Source organism: Trachypithecus francoisi, unplaced genomic scaffold (assembly GCF_009764315.1).
Source record: "Trachypithecus francoisi isolate TF-2019V2 unplaced genomic scaffold, Tfra_2.0 Contig01579, whole genome shotgun sequence".
NCBI lineage: Eukaryota > Metazoa > Chordata > Mammalia > Primates > Cercopithecidae > Trachypithecus > Trachypithecus francoisi.
Window position 1 is genome coordinate 21,170,661 of NW_022681442.1, and position 23,381 is coordinate 21,194,041.

Here is a 23,381-nt window from a genome sequence, read left to right on the forward strand (position 1 = left end):
TTGTTATATTTTTACAGTGCTATTCTGTGCGCTGGTGTGAGCATCTAAAATAAGTATCTCAATTATTACTCTACCAATAAAGATTTTTAAAGCATTCCCCATGGCAAAGAGCTATGAGCTTGAGGATATGGAAAAAAATTCCAAAACTACAGTAAGTTAGTTGGCAGTATCTTAAAAGAACTTCATTTAAAGCCATTTTCTCTAATTTAGGACTATAGAAAGGTAAAAGAGAACAGGAAGTGATCAGCCAGTACATTTATTTTGAACTACGCTGCCTATTTAAAACAATCTGACATATTCCACAAGAAAACCAGTTTCCTATTAGATCTGATACATAGGAAAGGAGATAGCTGCTGTTTCTCTTTCTTGGCAAAGTCAACACTAAATATTAACCTAGGGCACATTATTATCAGTGTACAGTATGTTCAACTTGAGGTTAGTCCTTTTTTTTTGAACAAATAATCGCTAAAACTGATGCTACATTATATAAAGCCTTCATTTAAGAAATTCTGGGCCGGGCGCGGTGGCTCAAGCCTGTAATCCCAGCACTTTGGGAGGCCGAGACGGGCGGATCACGAGGTCAGGAGATCAAGACCATCCTGGCTAACACGGTGAAACCCTGTCTCTACTTAAAAATACAAAAAAAAAAAAACTAGCCGGGCGAGGTGGTGGGCGCCTGTAGTCCCAGCTACTCGGGAGGCTGAGGCAGGAGAATGGCATAAACCCGGGAGGCGGAGCTTGCAGTGAGCTGAGATCCGGCCACTGCACTCCAGCCTGGGTGGCAGAGCAAGTCTCCGTCTCAAAAAAAAAAAGAAATTCTGTAGGAGGCCGGGTGCGCTGGCTCACACCTGTAATCTCAGCACTTTGGGAGGCCAAGGTGGGCAGAACACATAAAGCCAGGAGTTTGAGACCAGCCTGGCCAACATGGTGAAATGCCCTCTCTACTAAAAAATACAATAATTAGCCGGGTGTGGTGCCACATGCCATAGTCCCAGCTACTCAGGAGGCTGAGGCAGGAGAATCGCTTGAACCCAAGAGGTAGAGGTTGCAGCGAGCCGAGGTCGCACCACTGCACTACAGCCTGCATGACAGAAATTCTATAGGAAATAACAAATGACTTCTTTATTAAAGTATTACCTACCATGGAATTTTGCTTAAGTGAACCAATATTTAGAAAGTCTTTTTCTGCAAGATCTAGAGTCAGAGTAAAATTCAGGATTAAGGATGCGTTAGAAGGTTGCATTCAACAGAGAAACAAGAGAAACACACACCTTTTAATTTCCTACATCTTCCTAGATGGCAGTCGGGGAGTGGGGTGGTTAAGTTCAACCTTTCAAGATAGAGGTAGTACTTATAATAGCTTTTCAGGAGGAAAAAGATTCCATGAAGAATTAAGTAATAACCAGGGTCAGCAAATGTTGGAACTGGGATTAAAGTGTAATTAAAACACTTGCTTTTCCCACATTTTACTATTTTGGGTTAACTGTTGGGAACCTGATTTTGGTCAAGAACTTTGCCTCAATAATTCTCACTGCCTCTTAAAATTCCTTTGTAACGCTAAAAGTAGTCATTGTCGGGGAGATTAGAAAGGCATTTCTACAGGAGTTTTCATACCTATTCTAACCAGAAACTTGAGTTGCCATGATTTCAGAATCCTCTAGTCATAATGCACTATAGGTTTTACCTGTACCTCTTTGAGACAGCGTCTCGCTCTGTTGCCCAGGCTGGACTGCAGTGGCTCAATCTCAGCTCTCTGCAATCTCTGCCTCCCGGATTCAAGTGATTCTCCTGCCTCAGCCTCCTGAGTAGCTGGGACTATAGGCGCATGCCACCACGCTCAGCTAATTTTTCGTAGTTTTTTTTTTAGTGGGCAATGGAATTTCATCATGTTGGCCAGGGTGGTTTCAAACTCCTGAACTCAACTGATCTGCCCACCTCTGCCTTCCAAAGTGCTGGGATTACAGGTGTGAGCCATTGCATCTGGCCTACCTGTACCTTTTAACATAAATGTCACTCAGGTGTTTTATAAATAGGGTACCCTAAATAAGGTTAGTGAAAACTAAGGTTAGTGGAACTTCCAGACTTGTTTGCAATTTGATTAATAGTGTAGCTAAAGGGATGCTCCCAAGTTATTTAGAGAACAGATCATGACAATGGCTTTGTGTCCTACCTGAAGCAGTTAAGATTATTATTAGTATGGCACATTAAACCACATGCAGTTAGGTTATATGGAGTTATCAGTCAGGCTCCTGTTGAAATTACAGAACAGGACTGGCAATTATAATTCAAACTGCTATTTGATTTGGCATTGATACTGATTTGGTAACAAAATAGACATTTAGGAGATAGTTAACTCTTTAGGTGTGGATACCTATTCATGGTTTTGCCTTCATAGAGAAGGATGGTACAAAAAGAACTCGGGTATTCTTCGTTCACAGTTTTTATTTCTTCCAATTAACTTTTGTGTCTTCAAAGTTGATTTGTCTTTTAAAAAATTAATACTGCTTACTCGTCATACAATCTACACCACCCCAAAGAAAACAAACCCGGGGAAGGAATAATTTAGGGGGCAGTTAAAATGTGGACTATAGGTTTATAACAAATGCTTTCCAGCCCATAATCCTGTACATATACAACAAAATGGCAGCACCTCAAGTTCATCTGAATGAAGGCCCAAATAATGCCCTAGGGCAAATAATGCAAGCGAAGGCCATGAGAATAATAAAACAGAAGCTTAGTCACTGGCTTCATTCAATTTCCATGGTAGCACACTCTTCAAACTGTCTCACACTTGGTCAAGAGTAAGCAAATATAGAGGCAACATCTTCACTCAGCCAGTAGTAATTATAAGTGAAAGCAGTAATAATTTACCTGGGCTACAAAAATGAATTGTTTTGTCATGTTTTTCATTAAGTCCCTAGCACCTGAAATGTAGCAAATTCTGATACTGGGCTTCTAAAGGCATGCAGTTTTTCACTCACATCTACTTCAAAGAATTTCTTCCACTCAAACATAGCACAATCAGGGAAAAACTTCCAGAGGCACAGGAAGAGCACAAGAACAAGTATAGGTTGAGGCATAACATATGACCAAGATGGTACACTATATATAGAAGCAGTGAATGCTGTTAAAGTGCCACTTAAAAAGGGATAGTCTTAACATTAACACACAACTCAACTGCACTACTAAATATGGTTGTCTTTATTTTCTTTTTCCTTGCCCAGCCCTATCTAAACATAAAATAAAACTACAGGACTGAAATTAACAATCCATTAAAATCAGCAATAAGTTATGAAAATCATAAAGCTTTTTTTTTTTTAAGTAATTAAGGGTAGTTAAATTATTTAAAGTATACAAAGTCCAAACAGCAGGGGTAAGGTCTCCAAGAGGCCTTCCCAGGGTAAGAGAGAGGGCCAAAGAGGAACTTTCGAGTTTGAAAGACAAAGGGAACACATGACATCAAAGTGCAGGCTAGAAATTTCACTTAGAAGAAAATAACATTACTGAAAATATTCGTAGGAGTACCAATAGCACCTGCACAGTGGGACTGTGAGGGAGAGAGAGACTGCCTGTAGGAAAATGGAAGCAAATCTTTACATTAAAATGAGACAAGTGCTGAACTTAACTATGTTAACTATGATAGTGTGTCTACAATAGATATCAGATGGTTAAAAGCTGGTAAAAGGTAATGATTCTAAAAACAAAAATAGCATTGACCTTTTTTCTACCTAGCCCAGACCTCATTCATTTTGTGCACTATAAAGAGTGAGGTGTGAGGTGTTTTATCATTATCAAATGCTGCATCAAAATAGATGATTTTTTTTCCCCATGTGTTTTTCCACTATAAAAGACATCTATGTTTTTTTTTATGGATAAGCTTTAAAAAGATGTCATTTTGGTTTTCAACACATATAAACAGTTATCAAAATCTGAAATAAAAATGCTGCTGTGGCTCAGACCTTGGCCTGCTAGTCTGTGTGCACAACTCTTCTGACCCACGCAGACACAGAGGCACGTGGAGCTTTTTCCTTCTGGCCCCCCAATCCATACTCATAGGCCTTGTAGGATAGAGGCTGTCATGCATGAACTGCTCCCATGTGGCCTAAGGGCAGCAGGATGGAGAGCTGGCAGTTGGGTGCCCTAGTGCTAACAATGCAGGATAAGGTTAGCTTGCTTAGCATGGAATCCAACAGAAAGCTGAGCTGCATGATGATCCCTTTCAAAAGGCTTCATGGGAGTCTCTCCTTTTGCAGAGCATGAAATGAGCTTTTTTAAAAAAATAAAATAAAATAAAGGATTGATCATCCACAGGCTTCATGATAAACTGTCCCAGGCTGAGTTTTAATAGCTCATTAGCTATCCAAGATTAATACCTGATTTTCTTGTCTTTTCATTTGAATACTTTTTATTTTGCTTTTAGGACCATAAAGCTCAGGAAGGGTTCATAACCCCATCCTTAAATGTGTCTACTCAATGTAGTATGAGCAAACTAGAAAAGCGAAAGAGGATGGCATCTCCAATGTCCTCTTTTCAATCAACTCAAATCAAGAAAATTTCACACAAGTTTTCTGCTGCCATTAAAAATTGTGATTTTTCCAATATGAATATTCTGAATATTTGTTCTCCTTGGGAGGCTCTGCCCCACTTTTTGCGAAGTATTTGCTTAAATACAGGTCCTCTGACCCTTTTGTTCAAGTATAGTTTAGTTTTAAAGAGGAGACTGCATCATGAACCCAATTTAAGAGATTGTTTGTATTGAATTGGCCCAGTGAATATTTTGCCCTGCACTGTTATGTCATGCTGGGTTCTATGAAGTGAATGAAAGTTTGACACTGGCACTGGAGTAACCCTCATCACTCCCAATACTCGGCAGGCTGCTGTGGTCATCAATGTCACTGATGCTGGTGGTACTTATATTGTCCACTTCTCCATGGGAGAACTCTGTGCTTTCAACATCCACTTCAATCTCCTCTGCCAAAGGAAAAAAAAAAAAAACACAAAACATTAATAAGTATAGCGCACTTTCAAAAACTAACGGCATGAGGAAAAGAGGTACAAGAAATGTTAATACAACAAGCTTATTATCAGTGATCCCTGGAGAACAGAGGAACTGAAGGTGAAGAGACAGGAATATTTTTTTGCCAAGGGGAATGTCTGATATACAGTGGTGGTCTTAATTTAGGCAGCAAATTTACTAAATCCTTTGACGCCAGTCCGTCTGGACCTCCCACTAAAACCACTTGGCGTATTTGGGAATTAGTGCTTAATATTAAAAGGTCCCAACCCCCAAGTGGTTTAAAAACATCTGTTTTGCATTAAACCACAAACTAATTCTCAGTTCTGTTTATTAATCAGGGTTGCCTTAAATGGTGGGCAGGAGCATAAACTTAATATAGGCAAACTAGAAAATTTACCCATCCAGGCCTTTGGTAGTGCCATTCTACAGATAGTTCAACAGACTTCTAGGATTCATCATAAAGATCTTCAACTAGTCAGTCAAACAAGTCATTATAAAGTAGAGTTTGAGGGATATGTCTTAGATTTAATTTTCTTGCATCAACTATAGCTTGAAATAAGGGCCTGAGACTTAAAAGTCTTCAGATTACAGTGAGATCCATTTTGGTGGTAGTATACAGACTTAAAAACCAAACATTAAAAAAAAAAACACACATAAATATTTGACTCAGCTATCAATAGATAATGTTGCTGGATGCAGTGTCTGTAATCCCAGCACTCTGGGAGACTAAGGCAGGAGGATCACTTGAGCGCAGGAGTTTGAGACAAGCCTGGGTAACAAAGTGAGACCCCATTTCTACCAAAAAAAAAAAAAACCCCACAAAAATTAGCTGAGTACAGTGGGTGAGCCAGTAGTTCCAGCTACTCAGGAGGCTAAGGTGGAAGGATCACTCTTGAGCCCAGGAAGTTGAGGCTGCAGTGTGCCCACATCTCATCACTGCACTTCAGCCTATGTGACAGAGTGAGACCCTGTCTCTTACAAATAAAAAAAAGTCTTAATTGTTAAATACTAGCTATTCAATCACCAATAATATATATAAAGCAATACACATGTTAAAAACAAAAAGGAGTTAAAAAGTTGTTTTCTCCCATCAGAGCTAGAGTGAACCCAGGATTTTTCATTTATCTTAAAACAAATTCAAAGCCTGATGTTTCACATTTGGCACTGACTTTAAGGGGTCACACTAATCACAACTGCTTAAAAAAAAAAAAAAAAAGTGGATTCAGCCGGGTGCGGCCAGCACTTTGGGAGGCCAAGGGAGGCGGATCACGACATCAGGAGTTCAAGACCAGCCTGACCAATTTGGTGAACTCCTGTGTCTACTAAAAATACAAAAATTAGCTGGGCATGGTGGCACGCACCTGTCGTCTCAGCTACTTGGGAGGCTGACGCAGCAGAATCACTTGAACCTGGGAAGCAGAGGTTGCAGGGAGCCAAGATCGTGCCACTGCACTCCAGCCTGGGAGATACAGCGACACTCTGTCTCCAAAAAAAAAAAAAAAAAAAAAGGGATTCTTGTGAGGCCAAAAGGGCAGGGTGAAGCTATTTCCAGGAATATACTTTTCAAAAGGGCTTGTTGCTTCAAAAGTTTTAGAGATTCTAGAGTTGTGTTTTTAAAATGTAGGCAGCTATCCAAATCTATTACTTCATATATTTGCTCTTTATCCATATTGCTTCAGAAACCATTTTTCCCCGCACCACTGAACATTCATCCAACCTACAACTAGAAGATAATAACAAGGCACACTATTCAAAAGAGCATGCTGAACTCAGTCAAAACAAAGTAAAATGATGGCCAGCACAGCAGCTCACACCTGTAATCCTAGCACTTTGGGAGGGCAAGGCGGGAGAATTGCTTGAAGCCCAGGAGTTTGAGACCACTTGGGCAACAAGGCCTATCTCTATTTTAATAAAATTTAAAAATGTTTTAAAAATTAAAAAAAAAAAAAAATGAGAAACTGCTTTAGCCAAGTGTGCCAGAGATGTTAACTAAAAGCCCCTGTAACACTACAAAAAGGAGGTTGCCAGCTCAGGACAAGGATGGTACTTGGTAAGGTACTACTAAAGGTACACTGGGAACACTAAAAAAAAATATGAGAGCTATAGTGATGAAATACACCCTCCTCTCTGAAATTTGGAGGTAGTTGGTGTGGGTACAAGGAGGAAGTAACAGGAAGGACAGCTAAAACCTAAAGACCTAAGAAGAGGTTTCCACTAGTTAGCAATAGAGGAAAGACCAGGACACCAAGGTCTGGGTTATTTCTGCTATACCTAATTGAGGGTTATTTCTGCTATACTTCACTGTTATAAATGCAGAATGTCCTTCAGGTTCTTGCTACTGCCTCTGGTAGACTTTTCTTGAAAACTGAGTGCGACACAAAAATAAACTTTTACATAGAAAAGTAACAGAACAGAAAAACAAGAACTCCTAGAGTTGTGTTAAAAAGGATGAAAAAACTATTTGAAAGGCTCCTACTCACCAAATCTGGGACAGTTTGAGCATTCAAAAGAATTTAAAAGGATGACTGTAATGGATTGGAACACATTCGGTACAGCAAAACGTGAGTTCATGATATAATCAAAAACCAGTAAAACCAAAACTTGTTACTTCTGGAAGTTGCTATGGTACCAGCTCTGTTTGGGAAACTGATAAAGCAAAAAACAAGACCAAGCATTTATCCCACCTTCCCTGTATGCACTTTATTTCAGGATAACAGAAAAGTTGAGAAAATGTTTATAGAAGAAAAACAGTTAATAAATACACGAAGAATGACACAATTAGAAAACCACTATTTTATGACACCTCAATGAAATAAGGGCAATAATTGCTAAAACTATTAAGTTAAAGGCTGATACATTTATATAAATGTATTAAAATGACCTTACCTGAACCTACTGATTAATATTAAAAGTGTGACAACTAGACACAATACTGATGTAACAGGAGGTACAAAGCACCACCTATGAAGTATTCTGCATCTGCCAACTAGTTTACAGTAAATATAAAGGACATAACATGTTAAATGACACCATGAGGATACAACCAGACAAATCTAGGATGTGGGAAATTCTATAAGAAAAATGACTCAGTCTCTTGATGTTTAAAAAGTAAGTATATACACACACAGATCTATACCTATATATTCATTCATGTTTTCTCTGCCAAAGAAGTCTTTTTGAGATGTTATATAGAAATCAGTTTTTGTTTCTACCAAAATGGTGTGGAACAGGAAAAATTATTATAGATTAATATCTTAAAAGGCACATCAAACAAATGCAATGTGGCCTTTGGATCCTGATTTAAACGCACCAATGGTAAAATACCATTTCTGAGACAACTGGAGAAAATTTATCACAGACTGGATATTAGATGATATTAAATAAGATTATGTGATTTTATTAATTTTGTGGGGTATTATAATTGCATTATAATTACATTTTTTAAAATCCTATTTATTCAAGATACATACTGAAGTATTTAGGGGCAAAATAATGTTATCTGGGATTTGAGTTAAAGCATTCCAGAAAAAATACTGAGGGTGAGGGTAGTGAAAAACAGATGAAACAAGTTGACAGCTATTCAAACTGAATGGTGGGTATACAGGAGTTCATTATTCTATTCTAAGTATATTTGAAAATTTCCACTTAAAAAAGTCAAAACCAAAAAACAAAATCAGAGTCCTAAAAACAAACAAAAAAACCCTGTCATTTGTCTCATGTTTTAGAATCCTGAAGAGCTCATGAGCTCTTTTCTCCAAATGTAAGGCTTCAAATCACCAGTGTTCACCTCTGGGATCTTTTAATGTGATATGAAGCCTGATGTGGTGGGAGCTTTAGAAGAATGATCAGTAAAATTCAAACCATTCTTTTTTGGTTGACTTCTGTTCTTTAATTCTGTCAAAGACAAATATTCTAGGATAGATGGAAAGCAAAATAAAGGGTGTTGTACTTTAAAATCTACATATAAAAATTAACATCACCAGTAATAAAAACTTTGATATCATGTATCTTCCTGACATGGGCACATCTTTTTTTTTTTTTTTTTTTTTAGACGGAGTCTCGCTCTATCGCCCAGGCTGAAGTGCAGTGGCCTGATCTTGGCTCACTGCACGCTCTGCCTACCGGGTTCACGCCGTGCTCCTGCCTCAGCCTCCCAAGTAGCTGGGACTACAGGCGCCCACCACCACACCCGTCTAATTTTTTGTATTTTTAGTAGAGACGGGTTTCACCATGTTAGCCAGGATGGCCTCGATCTCCTGACCTCGTGATCCACCCACCTTGGCCTCCCAAAGTGCTGGGATTACATGTGTGAGCCACCGGGCACAACATTGCTTCTGTGATATTCCTTACCCCAACTATATACCCTCAATCTAATCATTTGAAAACATTAGACAAACCCATATTGAGGGACATTATATAATATATAATATAAATACATAAATATAAATATATTTTTTTCAAGAAAAAAAACAAAAAGTTTAATAGCCCACACTGGCTCTGCTAGACAATATTATGATTGCATAAAACCTACAATGTTACACTGTTGGCTAAAAAGAAAGCAAATATGGTGCCTCCCAACATACCCTCCCTAAATTCAGATACAGAGATGTTTAGTATTTCATTAAAGAAGAGGCAAGTTGCCTACCTCGCTCTGAATCAGAACGATCTGAAGAAATAGTTGATCCAATGCTGTCCATTCGTATTCGTTCCATCTCCTGAGGACCCTGCAGCTGTTCCAGTCGCCACTTTAAAAATCTCTGTTCTCGTTCCAAATTCTCAAGCTGGTGCTGGCTCTTCCTTTCAGCTTCTTCAAGTTTCTGAAATGATGAAATGATTTTTACATTTGTGTATAGTCCAGTACAAACAAAAAAAATTCCTTCTTTGGCAGAGAAAACATGAATGAATATACACGTGTGTGTGTGTCTGTGTGTGTGTGTATAAAAATACATAAATACATTTTTAAAGCCTCCAAAATGAGAATGCATATAAATACATATTTTTAAAAATGAAAAATAGTTTTGTCTTTACTTTTGTGTGTATGTAATGAATGCTATGTTACTGAACAAGATGGACTTCTAAAAGTCTGTAATCTCCACAGAGAAACTTCCTCTGTAGTGTGGTATTTGATGGAAAAATACTGAAGGACACAGCCAAATGAAGTCATCTCCACCAGAGGGCACAACTGCCTGCCTTCTGAGTATGAAGAGGGTAATTGTTATTTTCCTAGTGTTCCCAGCTCTTCAAATGGCCACACTGTCAAAACAATTTAGTTTAATCAGGTTATGTTGTTCCCATCAGATTAGCTGATAAGTTTTTAGAAAGACTTCTCTGGAGGTCAGTTACTAATAAGGAGGGCATGGTGAACTAGCTGATGTATATGAATAGGAATCAGTGCCAATAATTAAACCAGAACCGAGTGAATTGTGCAATTCTGAAAGTAAAAATTCTCACCTTAATGTGTGCTTTGGCTTTGTTGAGCAAACCAAGTGTTGTGTGCCTGGTGCAGTCTGGTCCTAGTGGAATCAGAACTTTTAAGCGTTCTAAACAAAGGCGCAGATGAGCTCGTCTAAGAAAGACAAAAAGTCAAATCAGCACAGTCTGGATATTTCACTAGAAATATCATAAAATCTATTTTAAGATAAACAAAAATTTGCATCTATTCAGCCCATAGGATAGATGTTCCACCCCTAATTCTCCACTTTCAAAGAATGTAGGGGTGGCTGCATTTCAGTCTCTGCTATTTCTGTTGTACTCTTTAGACAACAGTCACTTTAGATTATTATCCCCAATGGTAATCTCTGTCAAGATGGTTTATTTAACTCACCCCATAAACTGTCTCAACTGTATAATATGGAAGTGTGAATACATACCAGGACAATTGTATTTGATCTTGAATAACTAAAATCACAGGCGAGAGGAGAGGTTTTCAGCTGTGGTACCCCAAAGGAGTATAAAATGCTCACAAGTTTCTATTTCCTCCCACCTTTTACTTGTTTGCACATGTGTATGTGGACATGCGCCGCGCGCACGCGCACCCACACACACACACCCTACTTCTCTACAACTGTAGCCATCCTGCAATGTGTTACATGTTGTTATATATTAGTTTGAACCATATGAAATTTCTGATATTCAACCACTTTTCACTTATAAAAATAGTGATTTCTTATACTCCAATACAAAAGAAACAGCAAAATTCTGTGACCAGCTAGGGTAGGATTAGACAAAATATATGTCCTGTGGTCAATTCTAGCCACAGAAATAACCCAGAAAATAATCCCCTGCTTCTTACCTAAGTGTGCTAGCTTGTTAGCTTAATTTTTTTTTATTTTTCTCTCTTCTCTCTCTCACTACCTGCCTCCAATCCACAAGGACAACAGGTGACAAAAATTACTTACTGAAAGTCATTGCATTCTCTAATCTACCCTTCCTGTGGGAAAGTTGAGGGAAATTTCTCCTAGAAATGATAGCAGAGAACCTCATGGATTTACCTTCCCTGTGCCCTAAAAGAACTATGATCATGGTGATGAGAGAGTTCTGAGTATTTAACTTCATCCTAAAACAATACTAGTCCACATCTTTGGTCCTGTGTTTCACAAGGGATAAGGTAATCCAGCAGTTAACAGCATATCTGAAAAGAAAATCCACAAATATGTTCATAGTTTACCCCTCCTCCTTAAGGACCTATAATTGAACTTTCAGTAACTGTCTTAACTGCGTCAAGAACAAAACACATACCCTCCATTCTCTTCTGAAAGAGGACCAAAATGGTTTTGCTAACTCACACACCAAACTATGTGCTTTCTCTGTCTTAATAGACAAGAAATAATGTCAAGTGAAATTCTCAAAGGCTAGCAATTTGAAAGAGAGGTAGGAGAAGGCAATAAGCAGCCAATTATGTCATGATAAACAAGGATGATTAAGGGTAATGAGGTCAGAGGTTTGGCTGATGAATTAAGATTCTTTTAGCACCTACTAACCTAACTATAGTTAAAGGTCTGACAGTATTTCCATTTCAAATTTCTTTATTGAGTTCAGTACCTCAAGTCTAATATTTAACCTGACATAAGTGACGTGGATAAAGGAATCCCTAAATTAAAAGTGTATCAATGGATTCTCCTTAATGATATTTAACAACCTCAAAGTCACTTTCCTCCCCTGCTATACTACTACTCAAATGCATGGAACCTTTAGCTAAATTTTTATTTTTAACTGGAAAATTTCTTAGGTGAGGATTCTCATGTGACCACAGTACTCTTGCTCAGCAGACCAAAAAAAGCAAACAAACAGCGACAACAACAAAACACTGGAGTAAAAAGTGCCTTTAAACTCTTCATTAAGATTATTATGGCAGCTGGGCGCGGTGGCTCAAGCCTGTAATCCCAGCACTCTGGGAGGCCGAGACGGGCGGATCATGAGGTCAGGAGACTGAGACCATCCTGGCGAACATGGTGAAACCCCGTCTCTACTAAAAAAATACAAAAAAATAGCCGGGCGATGTGCCGGGCGCCTGTAATCCCAGCTACTTGGGAGGCTGAGGCAGGAGAATGGCGTAAATCCAGGAGGCAGAGCTTGCAGTGAGCTGAGATCCGGCCACTGCACTCCAGCCTGGGCGACAGACTGAGACTCCGTCTCAAAAAAAAAAAAAAAAAAGATTATTATGGCATATAACAACTGCACTCATATAATATGACTGGAGTGTGGAAACAGACTGGCAGCTACACTAATAGACATTCCAGCTTTAAATTCAGTCTTCTAAAAAACTCAACAAAGCAACTAGTAAAGTTAAGCACATTACCACAAGAATACCTTGTCAATTTTGTTCGAATTAACTCCAAAACTTCAGTATATGTAAGAATTATCTTGTATTTTTTAGTTTTTAAGAAACTTCAAAATGGGCTGAGCATGGTGGCTCACGCCTGTAATCCTAGCACTCTGGGAGGCTGAGGTGGGCGAACTGTTGGAGGCCAAGAGTTTGAGACTAGCCTGGACAACACGGCAAAACCCCATCTCTACTAAAAGTATAAAAGTCAGCCAGGTATGGTGGCGCATGCCTGTAATCCCAGCTACTCAGGAGGCTGAGGCACGACAATTGCTTGAACCCAGGAGATGGAGGTTGCAGTTAGCCGAGATGGCGCCACTGCATTCTACGTGGGCCACAGAGTGGAAATCTGCCTCAGGAACAACAGGAGAGGGAGGGGAGGGGAGATCAAAATGATTCCGTAAACTTTCATATCAAGGAAAAGAAAGGTGGGTCTATTTTCCGTTTTGTGATACTTGCTAAAACCTAGAATGAAAATAACTAACAAATTAAAATTTTTTCTCTCTTTAATCATTCCATGTATTTATTACATGGATTTTACGTACTCAGCACTGTTTCAGATACCTGCTTGAGAAAGAAAAGTAAAAAAGAAATGTTAACTTTAAGAGTTTACATTCTAGACTACAGAAAGAAACATACTGTTTTGTATCATTTGGTCCACACTGAATGAGTCACACAGATATCAAGGACAACAGAATTTGAATAAATGGAGAGATTATAATCAGAGGAGGTAGACTTGAAAAAGAGGTTGAAATTTGACTTTGGACTTGAAGAATATTGAATTTGTCTGTGAAAAAGCGAGGATTCTCTAGGTAATTTAAAAAGTAAAGGACCTAAATTTATAGACTGGGAGCAAGTTTAAACATAAAATTTTAGGCCGGACGCGGTGGCTCAAGCCTGTAATCCCAGCACTTTGGGAGGCCGAGACGGGCGGATCACGAGGTCAGGAGATCGAGACCATCCTGGCTAACACGGTGAAACCCCGTCTCTACTAAAAAATACAAAAAAACTAGCCGGGCGAGGTGGCGGGCGCCTGTAGTCCCAGCTACTCGGGAGGCTGAGGCAGGAGAATGACGGGAACCCGGGAGGCGGAGCTTGCAGTGAGCTGAGATCCGGCCACTGCACTCCAGCCTGGGCGACAGAGCGAAACTCTGCCTCAAAAAAAAAAAAAAAAAAAAAATACAAAAAAACTAGCGGGCGAGGTGGCGGGCGCCTGTAGTCCCAGCTACTCCGGAGGCTGAGGCAGGAGAATGGTGTGAACCCGGGAGGCGGAGCGTGCAGTGAGCTGAGATCCGGCAACTGCACTCCAGCCCCGGCGACAGAGTGAGACTCCGTCTCAAAAAAAAAAAAAAAAATTTTTTAAATGCCTTATTTTCTCTCCTTCAAGGGAAAACAACTGAGCTGGAATTCTATAAGGAAATAATCAGCTAGTTTCAGCTGTCTGAGGATCTGCATTGCACTGACAAATCAGGAGGTACCCAGACCAAAGTCTGAAAAATGCCTAAATGAACAGGGAAGGCAGAATGCTCTAAAAGAGGCCGGGCGCGGTGGCTCAAGCCTGTAATCCCAGCACTTTGGGAGGCCGAGACGGGTGGATCACGAGGTCAGGAGATCGAGACCATCCTGGCTAACACGGTGAAACCCCGTCTCTACTAAAAAATACAAAAAACTAGCCGGGCGAGGTGGCGGGCGCCTGTAGTCCCAGCTACTCGGGAGGCTGAGGCAGGAGAATGGCGTAAACCCAGGAGGCGGAGCTTGCAGTGAGCTGAGATCCGGCCACTGCACTTCAGCCTGGGCGGCAGAGCGAGACTCCCTCTCAAAAAAAAAAAAAAAAAAAAAAAAAAGAATGCTCTAAAAGATATTTATTAGCCACTGCTGAACATTTATTGTCAAATAATTATTCATCTGCTCTGAGATACAGCTTACACCAAGAAAATACACCCTGAGATCTCTCACAAGGGCCAGTGATGCCATTCTTCATATTTTGTAAATACAGTCCTCCAAAATTGATATTAATATGAAGGATGAACAGTGAATTATTTCCTCTGCTCTTGTGGAGAGAGGTGTACCTGTGGAAGATAAATGTCATTTCCTTAAGTTTTTGTATTTAAATGTAACAGGCATTTGGAGAGTAGAATAACAAATGGTTAATGGCAGTTGAAGAACAGCAGCTGACCAAGAGGGAGAGTCCCATCCAAATAATACACACGGTTACCACATGTCCTTAGATGCCACTTAGGTAAATGTACCCTTCCAAGAGCAATGGATGCCCTGTAACTGTAAACTGGAAAGAGTTAAATCAGAAAAATCATTCTCCTCAATGTGTAAGTTTTTTCTCTCCCACAACTTCTTAGAACAGTAATTGTATGGCAAAATTATTCTTCCTTTTCAGTGGTGCTGCTCTCCACCCTTTCCCCCATAAGTCTCCCTGTTGGTAACCAGATTGCAAGCTTAACCACCAGTGACCTAGAAAGGCATATCTTTTGATGCCATCTGGTCCTTTCTTTTCTTGCCTTCATTCTCATGTGACTGGTAGCTCAAGAGCCTCCTGTATGAGGTTGCCAAATCATGGATGCTGTAAGACTTCAGGGGAAGGAAAAAGGACAAGCAATAGAAGAAAAAAGCTTGGTTTGATTTGAAAATCCTTATTCACGGGCTGGGTGCAGTGGCTCACGCCTGTAATCCCAGCACGTTGGGAGGCCGAGGTGGGCAGATCTTCTGAGGTCAGGAGTTCAAGACCAGTCTGGCCAACATGGTGAAACCCCGACTCTACTAAAAATGCAAAAATTAGCCAGGCATGGTGGTCCATGCCTGTAATCTCAGCTACTCGGAAGGCTGAGGCAGGAGAATTGCTTGAACCCGGGAGGTAGAGGGTGCAGTGAGCTGAGATCGCGCCACTGCACTCTAGCCTGGGTAACAGAGCAAGACTCCACCAAAAAAAAAAAAAAAAAAAAAATCCTTATTCACTGAGGAAAAAAATTGCAACTATCATATGATGATGTTTTTCAAGTCTCTAAGGGAGAGAAGAGCTGACAGAGAGAATAAGGATTCATGAAAGGCATGGTCCTGCACCTCTAGTAAAAGAAGGGAAAGAAGGACGGGGAAAGTTAAGGCTGCTGTTCTGAATATTATGATGAATACTAGACAAACAGCAAGTAGAAAAAACCTGGTACTGAAACATTTATAGAACTAGATTTAATGGAAACTGATTTTTTAAAACATTTAGCTCCTTGGTAGACATTTACTTTACTTTTATTTAACACATACCTTTTTTAAAAAACATGAACAGCTAATAAAAACTGTAAAACTGAAACCTTTCCTATTTTATCATGAGTTATAGTAAAACAAAGTTAGAATTAAAGTACTGCAGCAGGAAGTGCCCTGTGAGAAAACTGGAGTTGCCTTGCTGAGAGGGAGGGGGTTGGAGAATGAAGAGTTCCCAAAGTACTTTTATTTTCAAAGACACTTTGAGTTCTGTTTTAAAATGAGATTTTAAAGTGGGTTTTGCCCAGGGGAAAAGGTAATTCCCAGCCACTAACCCTGTTAGAGAGAGGAGTCCTATCAAAATTAACCACACCTTCAGAAAAGGGCAAGCCCCTTGTGGGATAAAGAACAATTAGAGTCTGTTTGGCTTTTATTTTGGAAGACTGGGATCATTTTTCCCTGAAGGAACCAATGCTCCTTTTGATTTCAAACTCTGTAACCTCTACTGCCAAACTGATGTACCACAGAACATGAAGGGAAATGATTTTGCTATAAAATGGCTCCACTAGTAGCTGTGATATTTTAAAGCACAGGTGTATCAACTATAGGAAGCGTACACTGTTGTGGGAAAAGAGAGGAAAGAATACCCTTTCAGAAACAAACTCTGAGTATCATTTGATGATGTTTTTCAAGTAGTCTTTAAAACTCTAATGCCCCTGTCCAACAATAATAAATCTAATCCCTGCCTGGCCCCACAGATGATCCAATGGCAGATGCCTTTGGAGGCATGGTCCTTCATTGGAACCTGCTTATCTTTCATTCTTCCACTATAGGATACCTAGACTTTACCAGGTAACTAAATCAAAATGGAAAGCAAGTCTAGTGATGGAGACAGTGCTTATATTTTCCTCTCTGCTCAATGTTACGTAATAGGCTATGAGTCCTCCCATGAGCCACATTCTTCAAAGCTGCAGTGGCTTATGGCCAGGTTTCCCAACTCCCAACACACACTCCTGCATGTGACAGCAGCTAGCTACTTATCCTACACATCCTATATACCAAAGTGTCTCTAAAACTTAATGGGTTGAGAATCTTCTGAAAACCCAAATTTACCCCCCAAAAAAACCCTGCCTGCTTGTTTTCCTAATGAAAAATGACATTAAAAATGGATCCTGATATATCAAAAGCATATTGTGGCTGAGTTTTATTTACTAAAACATGTACGATCATATTCTGCTGTTCAGCTTATTCTGTTCATGAAATAAAAAAGCTAAACAAAGGCCGGGCATGGTGGCTCATGCCTGTAATCTCAGCACTTTGGGAGGTTGAGGCGGGCGGATCATGAGGTCAGGAGATCAAGACTACCCTGGTTAACACAGTGAAACCCAGTCTCTACTAAAAACACAAAAAATTAGCCAGGAGTGGTGGCACGCGCCTGTAGTCCCAGCTACTCATAAGACTGAAGCAGGAGAGTCGCTTGAACCTGGGAGGCAGAGTTTGCAGTGAGCCGAGATTGCGTCACTGCACTCGAACCAGAGTGACAGAGTGAGACTCCATCTCACAAAAAAAAAAAAAAAAAAAAAAAAGCTAAACAAGCTATTTCTACAAAATGGCATTTGATAATTGTATGTTTCACCTACAACTCATATATTATCTAATTCACAGTAAATAAACAGACTATTAACTCCCAGATAGTAACTTGGCAAGTGGCATGTCCCTAGTGTCAGATCTGATTGTGGTAGTCATGGGACTTAATGATGACAGAAATAAAAACTTAGGAAAATAGCTGGGACTCTCTTCTCACTTTTCAAAAAGAAGCAGCTTTCACTTAAATAGTCTTAATTGGTATCTTATAAAATAATCAAATAGAAATATTGAGTGTTATTATAAAATTGCAAATTATACAAATTACATATAATATATAATAATATAAATTATTTTGTCACATTGTCAGCCTCAGCATGAAAGGGCTTATCTGTATACAAATAAGAATTAAAATAGTTGAGATGCATGTTAGTCATTCTTGGGAGACTTTTTAAAACCACTTTCTTTCAATAAAATCTAAATAGTTTTTAGCATAGCCTATATATACCGCTAGAGGTATTCAACACTGAGCCAGAGGATATTTGAAGCCACGGGGTTATACTATCCTTTCCAGAAGTCCTAATTTTTTTTCAAAAATTTGGAAGAAAAACATTGTATATAAAAACAAGCACAGATAATGCAAAATATGTTTTTAAAAGAAGACTTCAAATTTCATATTATTTCAGGCAGGTTGAGTATTCCTTATGTGAAATGCTTAGGACCAGAAGTGTTTTGGATTTCTCATTTTTTTGGATTTTGGAATATTTGCATTTTATTCAGCTGAGCATCCTAAATCCAAAAATCCCAAATCTGATATGCTCCAATGAGCATTTCTGTTGAGAGTCATGTTGACACTCAAAATGTTTCAGATTTCGGAGCATTTCAGATTTCTGGACTCGGGATGCTCAACCTGTACTACATCCCAGGATCTCCAGGAATTTATGTTCAGACTGCTAGAGCAAATCACTACACATCACTATAGACTTTGGAACATCATTTTTGACTCATGGCTGGGACTATGTCTCTCAAAGGTTTGAAGAGGGAAAAAGAAGGGACAAGGGAGAAGGGAGAGAAGATATGGAAGAGAGAGGAAAGGGAGATGTAAATTAATGATGACAAAATAGTAGCATATTCTTTCTCAAACTACACAGATTCCACATAGGCTGAAATGTTATTTAGTCTTTACAACTCAGAAATATGAAGAACATGAAGTGCCACTCAGTCAATAACAATTATCATCAGTAAACAACAGTGCCCTGTTATACCACTGAGCTAAATGCTGTAACGATTTTTCAAGTTGTCAGTAATCTTTACCTGTTTGAAGACTATAATTTAGTCCTCTGCCTACCACCCTTCCAGCCTCATTTCCCATAACTCATACCCTTGCAAACCTCTTCCATAACCAAATGTACTTTTTTATACTTGCCAATTTCTGTACCTGGAATGCCGGTCTCTCCAAATGTCCACCTGGTGGGCATCTAACTCAATTTCAGGCCATGGCCAAACAATTTCTTCCACAAGATCATCCTAGGGATACTCCTTCCTCAGATAATACTTGATTTTATACTAATCACACTGTATTTCAATTGAGACTGAAGCCATACTTTCAGTCATTTCTGTTTTCCAAATAAACAAAATGGCTGGCACACAGTGGGGAGGAGAGATGTAATATTTCTAGTGGATGTCTCTGGGACTCTTTATCTCACCAAAGTTGAGGTAACAATCAATACTAGGACCTCCAAACAGTATAATCAGATGCCAGGCTAGCATTTGTGAGAGATCTGTTTATGAATGCCAGAACTCTTAACCGTTTTTTTGTTGTTGTTTATTTTTTGTTTTTTGTTTTCTGGTGCAACTGAAGTCACCAGCAAATGTTAAGGTGCACACCACCAAAGATGTCTACATGTAGAGTAACCAACAGTCTCCAACTTAACTCTTCATGAGAGTCAACGCTTTGTTTGTTTGTTTGTGAGACACAGTTTCACTCTGTTGCCCAAGCTGGAGTGCAGTGGCAGGATCTCGGCTCACGGCAACCTCCGCCTCTCCGGCTCAAGCAATTCTCCCACCTCAGCCTCCTGAGTAGCTGGGATTACAGGCGCGTGCCACCATGCCTGGCTAATTTTTTTATTTTACTAGAGACAGGGTTTCACCATATTGCCCAGGGTGGTTTTGGACTCTGAGCTCAGGCAATCTGCCCACCTCAGCCTCCCAAAGTGCTGGGATTACAGGCATGAGCCACCACATCCGGCCAACACCTTTTTTAATAGTGAAGCAAAGAGTTTAAGAACTGCAGCTTTTACAACAGAATGACTTTATCAAAGTATTTACAGTGATAGGGGCCTAGGACTAGGAAAACAGAAAAGAAACAGCTAACAAAACCAAGGTATGAGAAGGGAAAGTCCAGAAAGAAATATTCCATAATGCAAAGAAGAAAAAAATTAAATCAATAATTCTTAGTCCCATGTGATAAATGAGAAACTAGTGTATGCATAGGCTTACAAGATCCATGGACTGCTTGCTAAGTCGAAGACTATAGTGCAGAACATATAAACAACTTTTTTTTTTTTTTTTTTTTTTTTTTTTTTTTGAGACGGAGTCTCGCTCTGTTGCCCAGGCTGGAGTGCAGTGGCCGGATCTCAGCTCACTGCAAGCTCCGCCTCCCGGGTTTACGCCATTCTCCTGCCTCAGCCTCCCGAGTAGCTGGGACTACAGGCGCCCGCCACCTCGCCCGGCTAGTTTTTTGTATTTTTTAGTAGAGACGAGGTTTCACCATGTTCGCCAGGATGGTCTCGATCTCCTGACCTCGAGATCCGCCCGTCTCGGCCTCCCAAAGTGCTGGGATTACAGGCTTGAGCCACTGCGCCCGGCCTATAAACAACTATTTTTTTAATTATCCTGCATTCATGTCTAAGGAAGACTTCATTTTTGACAGCCTCATTTGAAAAAAATAATAATAATTAAATCTTGTTCCAGAGGCATTTGTTCTTGACTGGAACTCCCACAAGGAACCCAGTCTCCAAAGTGATTTAACAGAAATTGCTCACTTGACATCCATTCTGTGCTAAATTTAGTTTCTATGCATACTTCCAAAACCCTCTCTTATCTGTTTATAAGGATTTAGTTAAAAAGAAAAACTTGATCATGCATTCACCATATTTCTTCTTCGGTCACACAAGAACTTTCTGTATTCCAAGTTTCAAAGTCTGGGAAATAGGGCTACATCACTGGAGAAAACAGTGGCAATTTGTTCTAAATACAAAATAGCTTATTTTCCTTTGGCAACTTTCCAGGGGTTTGGGTGGACGGAAGGGATACTCCTCTCTAGAGAGATCAGGCTCTGAACTTGGACTACTGTCAAAACTTAGCCATCGATGGGAGAGCATTTTTTTTTAATTATCTTTCACATCAATTTGGAAACTGATTAAAGATTTCTGCCTTATTAACAGTTTTTCTACTCTTTGGCCTTTTGTTGGTGTTCATCCCTATTCTGGCAGCCCCCATTGGCTGATTTAATGGTACCAAGGGGCTGAGAAGTGTTGCTGTCCAAAAGAAAAAGCATTCTCTCACAGGGACTGGGAAGGCAATCTGCAATCACAACAGTAGCTACTTGTTAATTTTCTATTTGAAACACAGTGATGTCAATAGTATTGTACCCTGCCAGCCACCATGGGGTAAAGTACATTTTGAAACCAAAACAAACTTCCTACGTGCTGGCAAGTGAGATCTGAGACACAGTGATAACGTTCTATAAGACACTGACCTAGTTTTATATACAAAATGCAAGAATTAAGTCTACTCTTCTATGAAAGTTTAAATCTAACTCTCATAGCTCTGTTCCTACCCAGAGCCCAGTATAATTGCTTTATTATATCAAATTATTGTCCAGGATTGAAGAGGGAAATGATGAAATACTGTTACTGATCTCTAATTAAAATGGTGATCTTACATAGCACAAAACAGCACATTTAAAGAATGCTTTGTAATATAGCTGTTCATCTAGAAGCATAAAATGAAAATAGCAAAGCACCTTTAAAGATGGCCCTACTAATAAGATGTGAGTTGTAAAATAGCTCATTTTAAGGAGATATATTCATGTAGGAGGAAAGACATTTTTATTAAATGGAACAGGAATAATCTGACCCAAGAATTAATTCACCCCGAAAGGCGAATATTCATAATTTGTACTGAATATGAGTAACCTGAAATAGAGAGTTAAACGATTAAAAGTGGTAACCATGCTTACTACTGGCAGATGGCAAATGATTTGGCATTGCTGGACATCTGCCAATCCAGTTAAGCCAGCCAGGAATTATTTTTAAAGTCCCATTTTAGAACAATTTTCCCAAAATCAAAATGCAGTTTGTTTTTTGGTGAGGAGGAGATAAAATTTGCGGTAGAAAAAGGGTAACAAAGTGAACTGTTGGCCAATGTGTATATGTATGTGGTGGTGGTGTTGTCGTTGTTAACAACTGAGGCATTTACAGGCCATTTGCAACCTCTGGAAAAATAAAATTCACAGAATTCAAAATATGCCATAGTCCCTAATAATAATAGAGAATCGATGTTTTGGTATGTCTTTTTATTTCTAAATTACTTAATTGTTCTGAGCTCTCTTTCATTATACTGTATCACCTTTTTTTTTTTTTTTTTTTCCCTGACCACAAAGGGCCCAACTGAAGAGTAGTTTTTGAGAGTAACTTTTGGAGGCAGCCTAGCATAACACAACACCTGGCACCAATCCTGGGCATGCTGTCCTCTGATAAGGCAGAAATTTTCTCAGTGTTATAGTAGGGCACTTACAGATTAGCACTTTTAGGCAGATAGAAAGTGAACATGCCCTAAGAACTACTTTATTTTTTAAAACCCTTCTGAAAAGGGAAAGGTGGTTTGATAGATTAACACCAATTACAATTATCTCCTCTTTATCAAGTAAAAGACTGGGTTCAAGTTATATCTGGGTTGCAACATTACACTGTGTGACTTGCTTCTATTTATATTTGTCTAAATCTTGGTTTGACTCTCCTCTAGAAAAGCCCAGGAAAAGATTAAATGAGAGAGGAATCAGAGCTCTAGTATTTATTTTATATGATTCCAGCCTCAGCTCAATACCATTACAGTTTTCTAAGGACTGCTACACAAGCGCTATTATTTTCATTTCATCAATAGCTCAGGTTCTCCTGAAAAATCTATACAGTTCCACAGATTTGAGAAAAGAAGGAAGAGCCAGGCGGAGGGGAACATGTTTCATTTTGTTACCATTGCCAATCAATAATTTAGTTGTTCATCAGGCAGGTTGTGTGGCTCTCTTGCCTAAGTATATTCCAACAGCAAGAACATATTGACCATTACTCCAACTAAAGAAGCCAGTATAGGAGTACGGAGGTTACATTTTCCAATCTTGGCTACATTTCCTTTCAGATACTGCAGGATGAAAGTTCTAAAACATCTTTCAGGATCACCAACAACTGTTAACTCACAGAACAAAAGGCATATGAAGGATACTTGGACACAGTGGAAAATAAGACCCAACATATATTCTGTATTTTCTTCTAAAACATCAATATTTCTTGAACATTGCAAACCAGCAAACCCATATTCCCTCATTCATCTGACCCAATATATGCTAGCAGTAAATTCCAACTGTTTTCAAGGAAGTCCTAAGGGCCCATATCACCAAATTGCTTCTTTAAGAAAAATCATTTTCCATTATAAAAATAGCAGTCTTGGCCGGGTGCGGTGGCTCAAGCCTGTAAT

The 23,381-nt window shown here is 39.3% G+C and overlaps 1 protein-coding gene across 5 annotated transcripts in view; it reads right to left on the minus strand.

The window, feature by feature from the left end:
- Positions 1-3,178: 3,178 nt before the first annotated feature.
- The window catches only part of MXI1 (MAX interactor 1, dimerization protein), an 81,577-nt gene continuing 61,374 nt past the window's right edge, over positions 3,179-23,381 (minus strand). For all 5 annotated transcript variants that reach the window (XM_033183142.1, XM_033183135.1, XM_033183161.1 and 2 more), the window contains 3 exons: positions 10,469-10,583; positions 9,663-9,834; positions 3,179-4,971 (listed from right to left, as the gene is read on the minus strand). In XM_033183142.1, the coding sequence (XP_033039033.1) occupies positions 4,808-4,971; positions 9,663-9,834; positions 10,469-10,583 (451 nt within the window). In that variant the 3' untranslated portion in view covers positions 3,179-4,807. The remainder of the gene's footprint in view (positions 4,972-9,662; positions 9,835-10,468; positions 10,584-23,381) is intronic.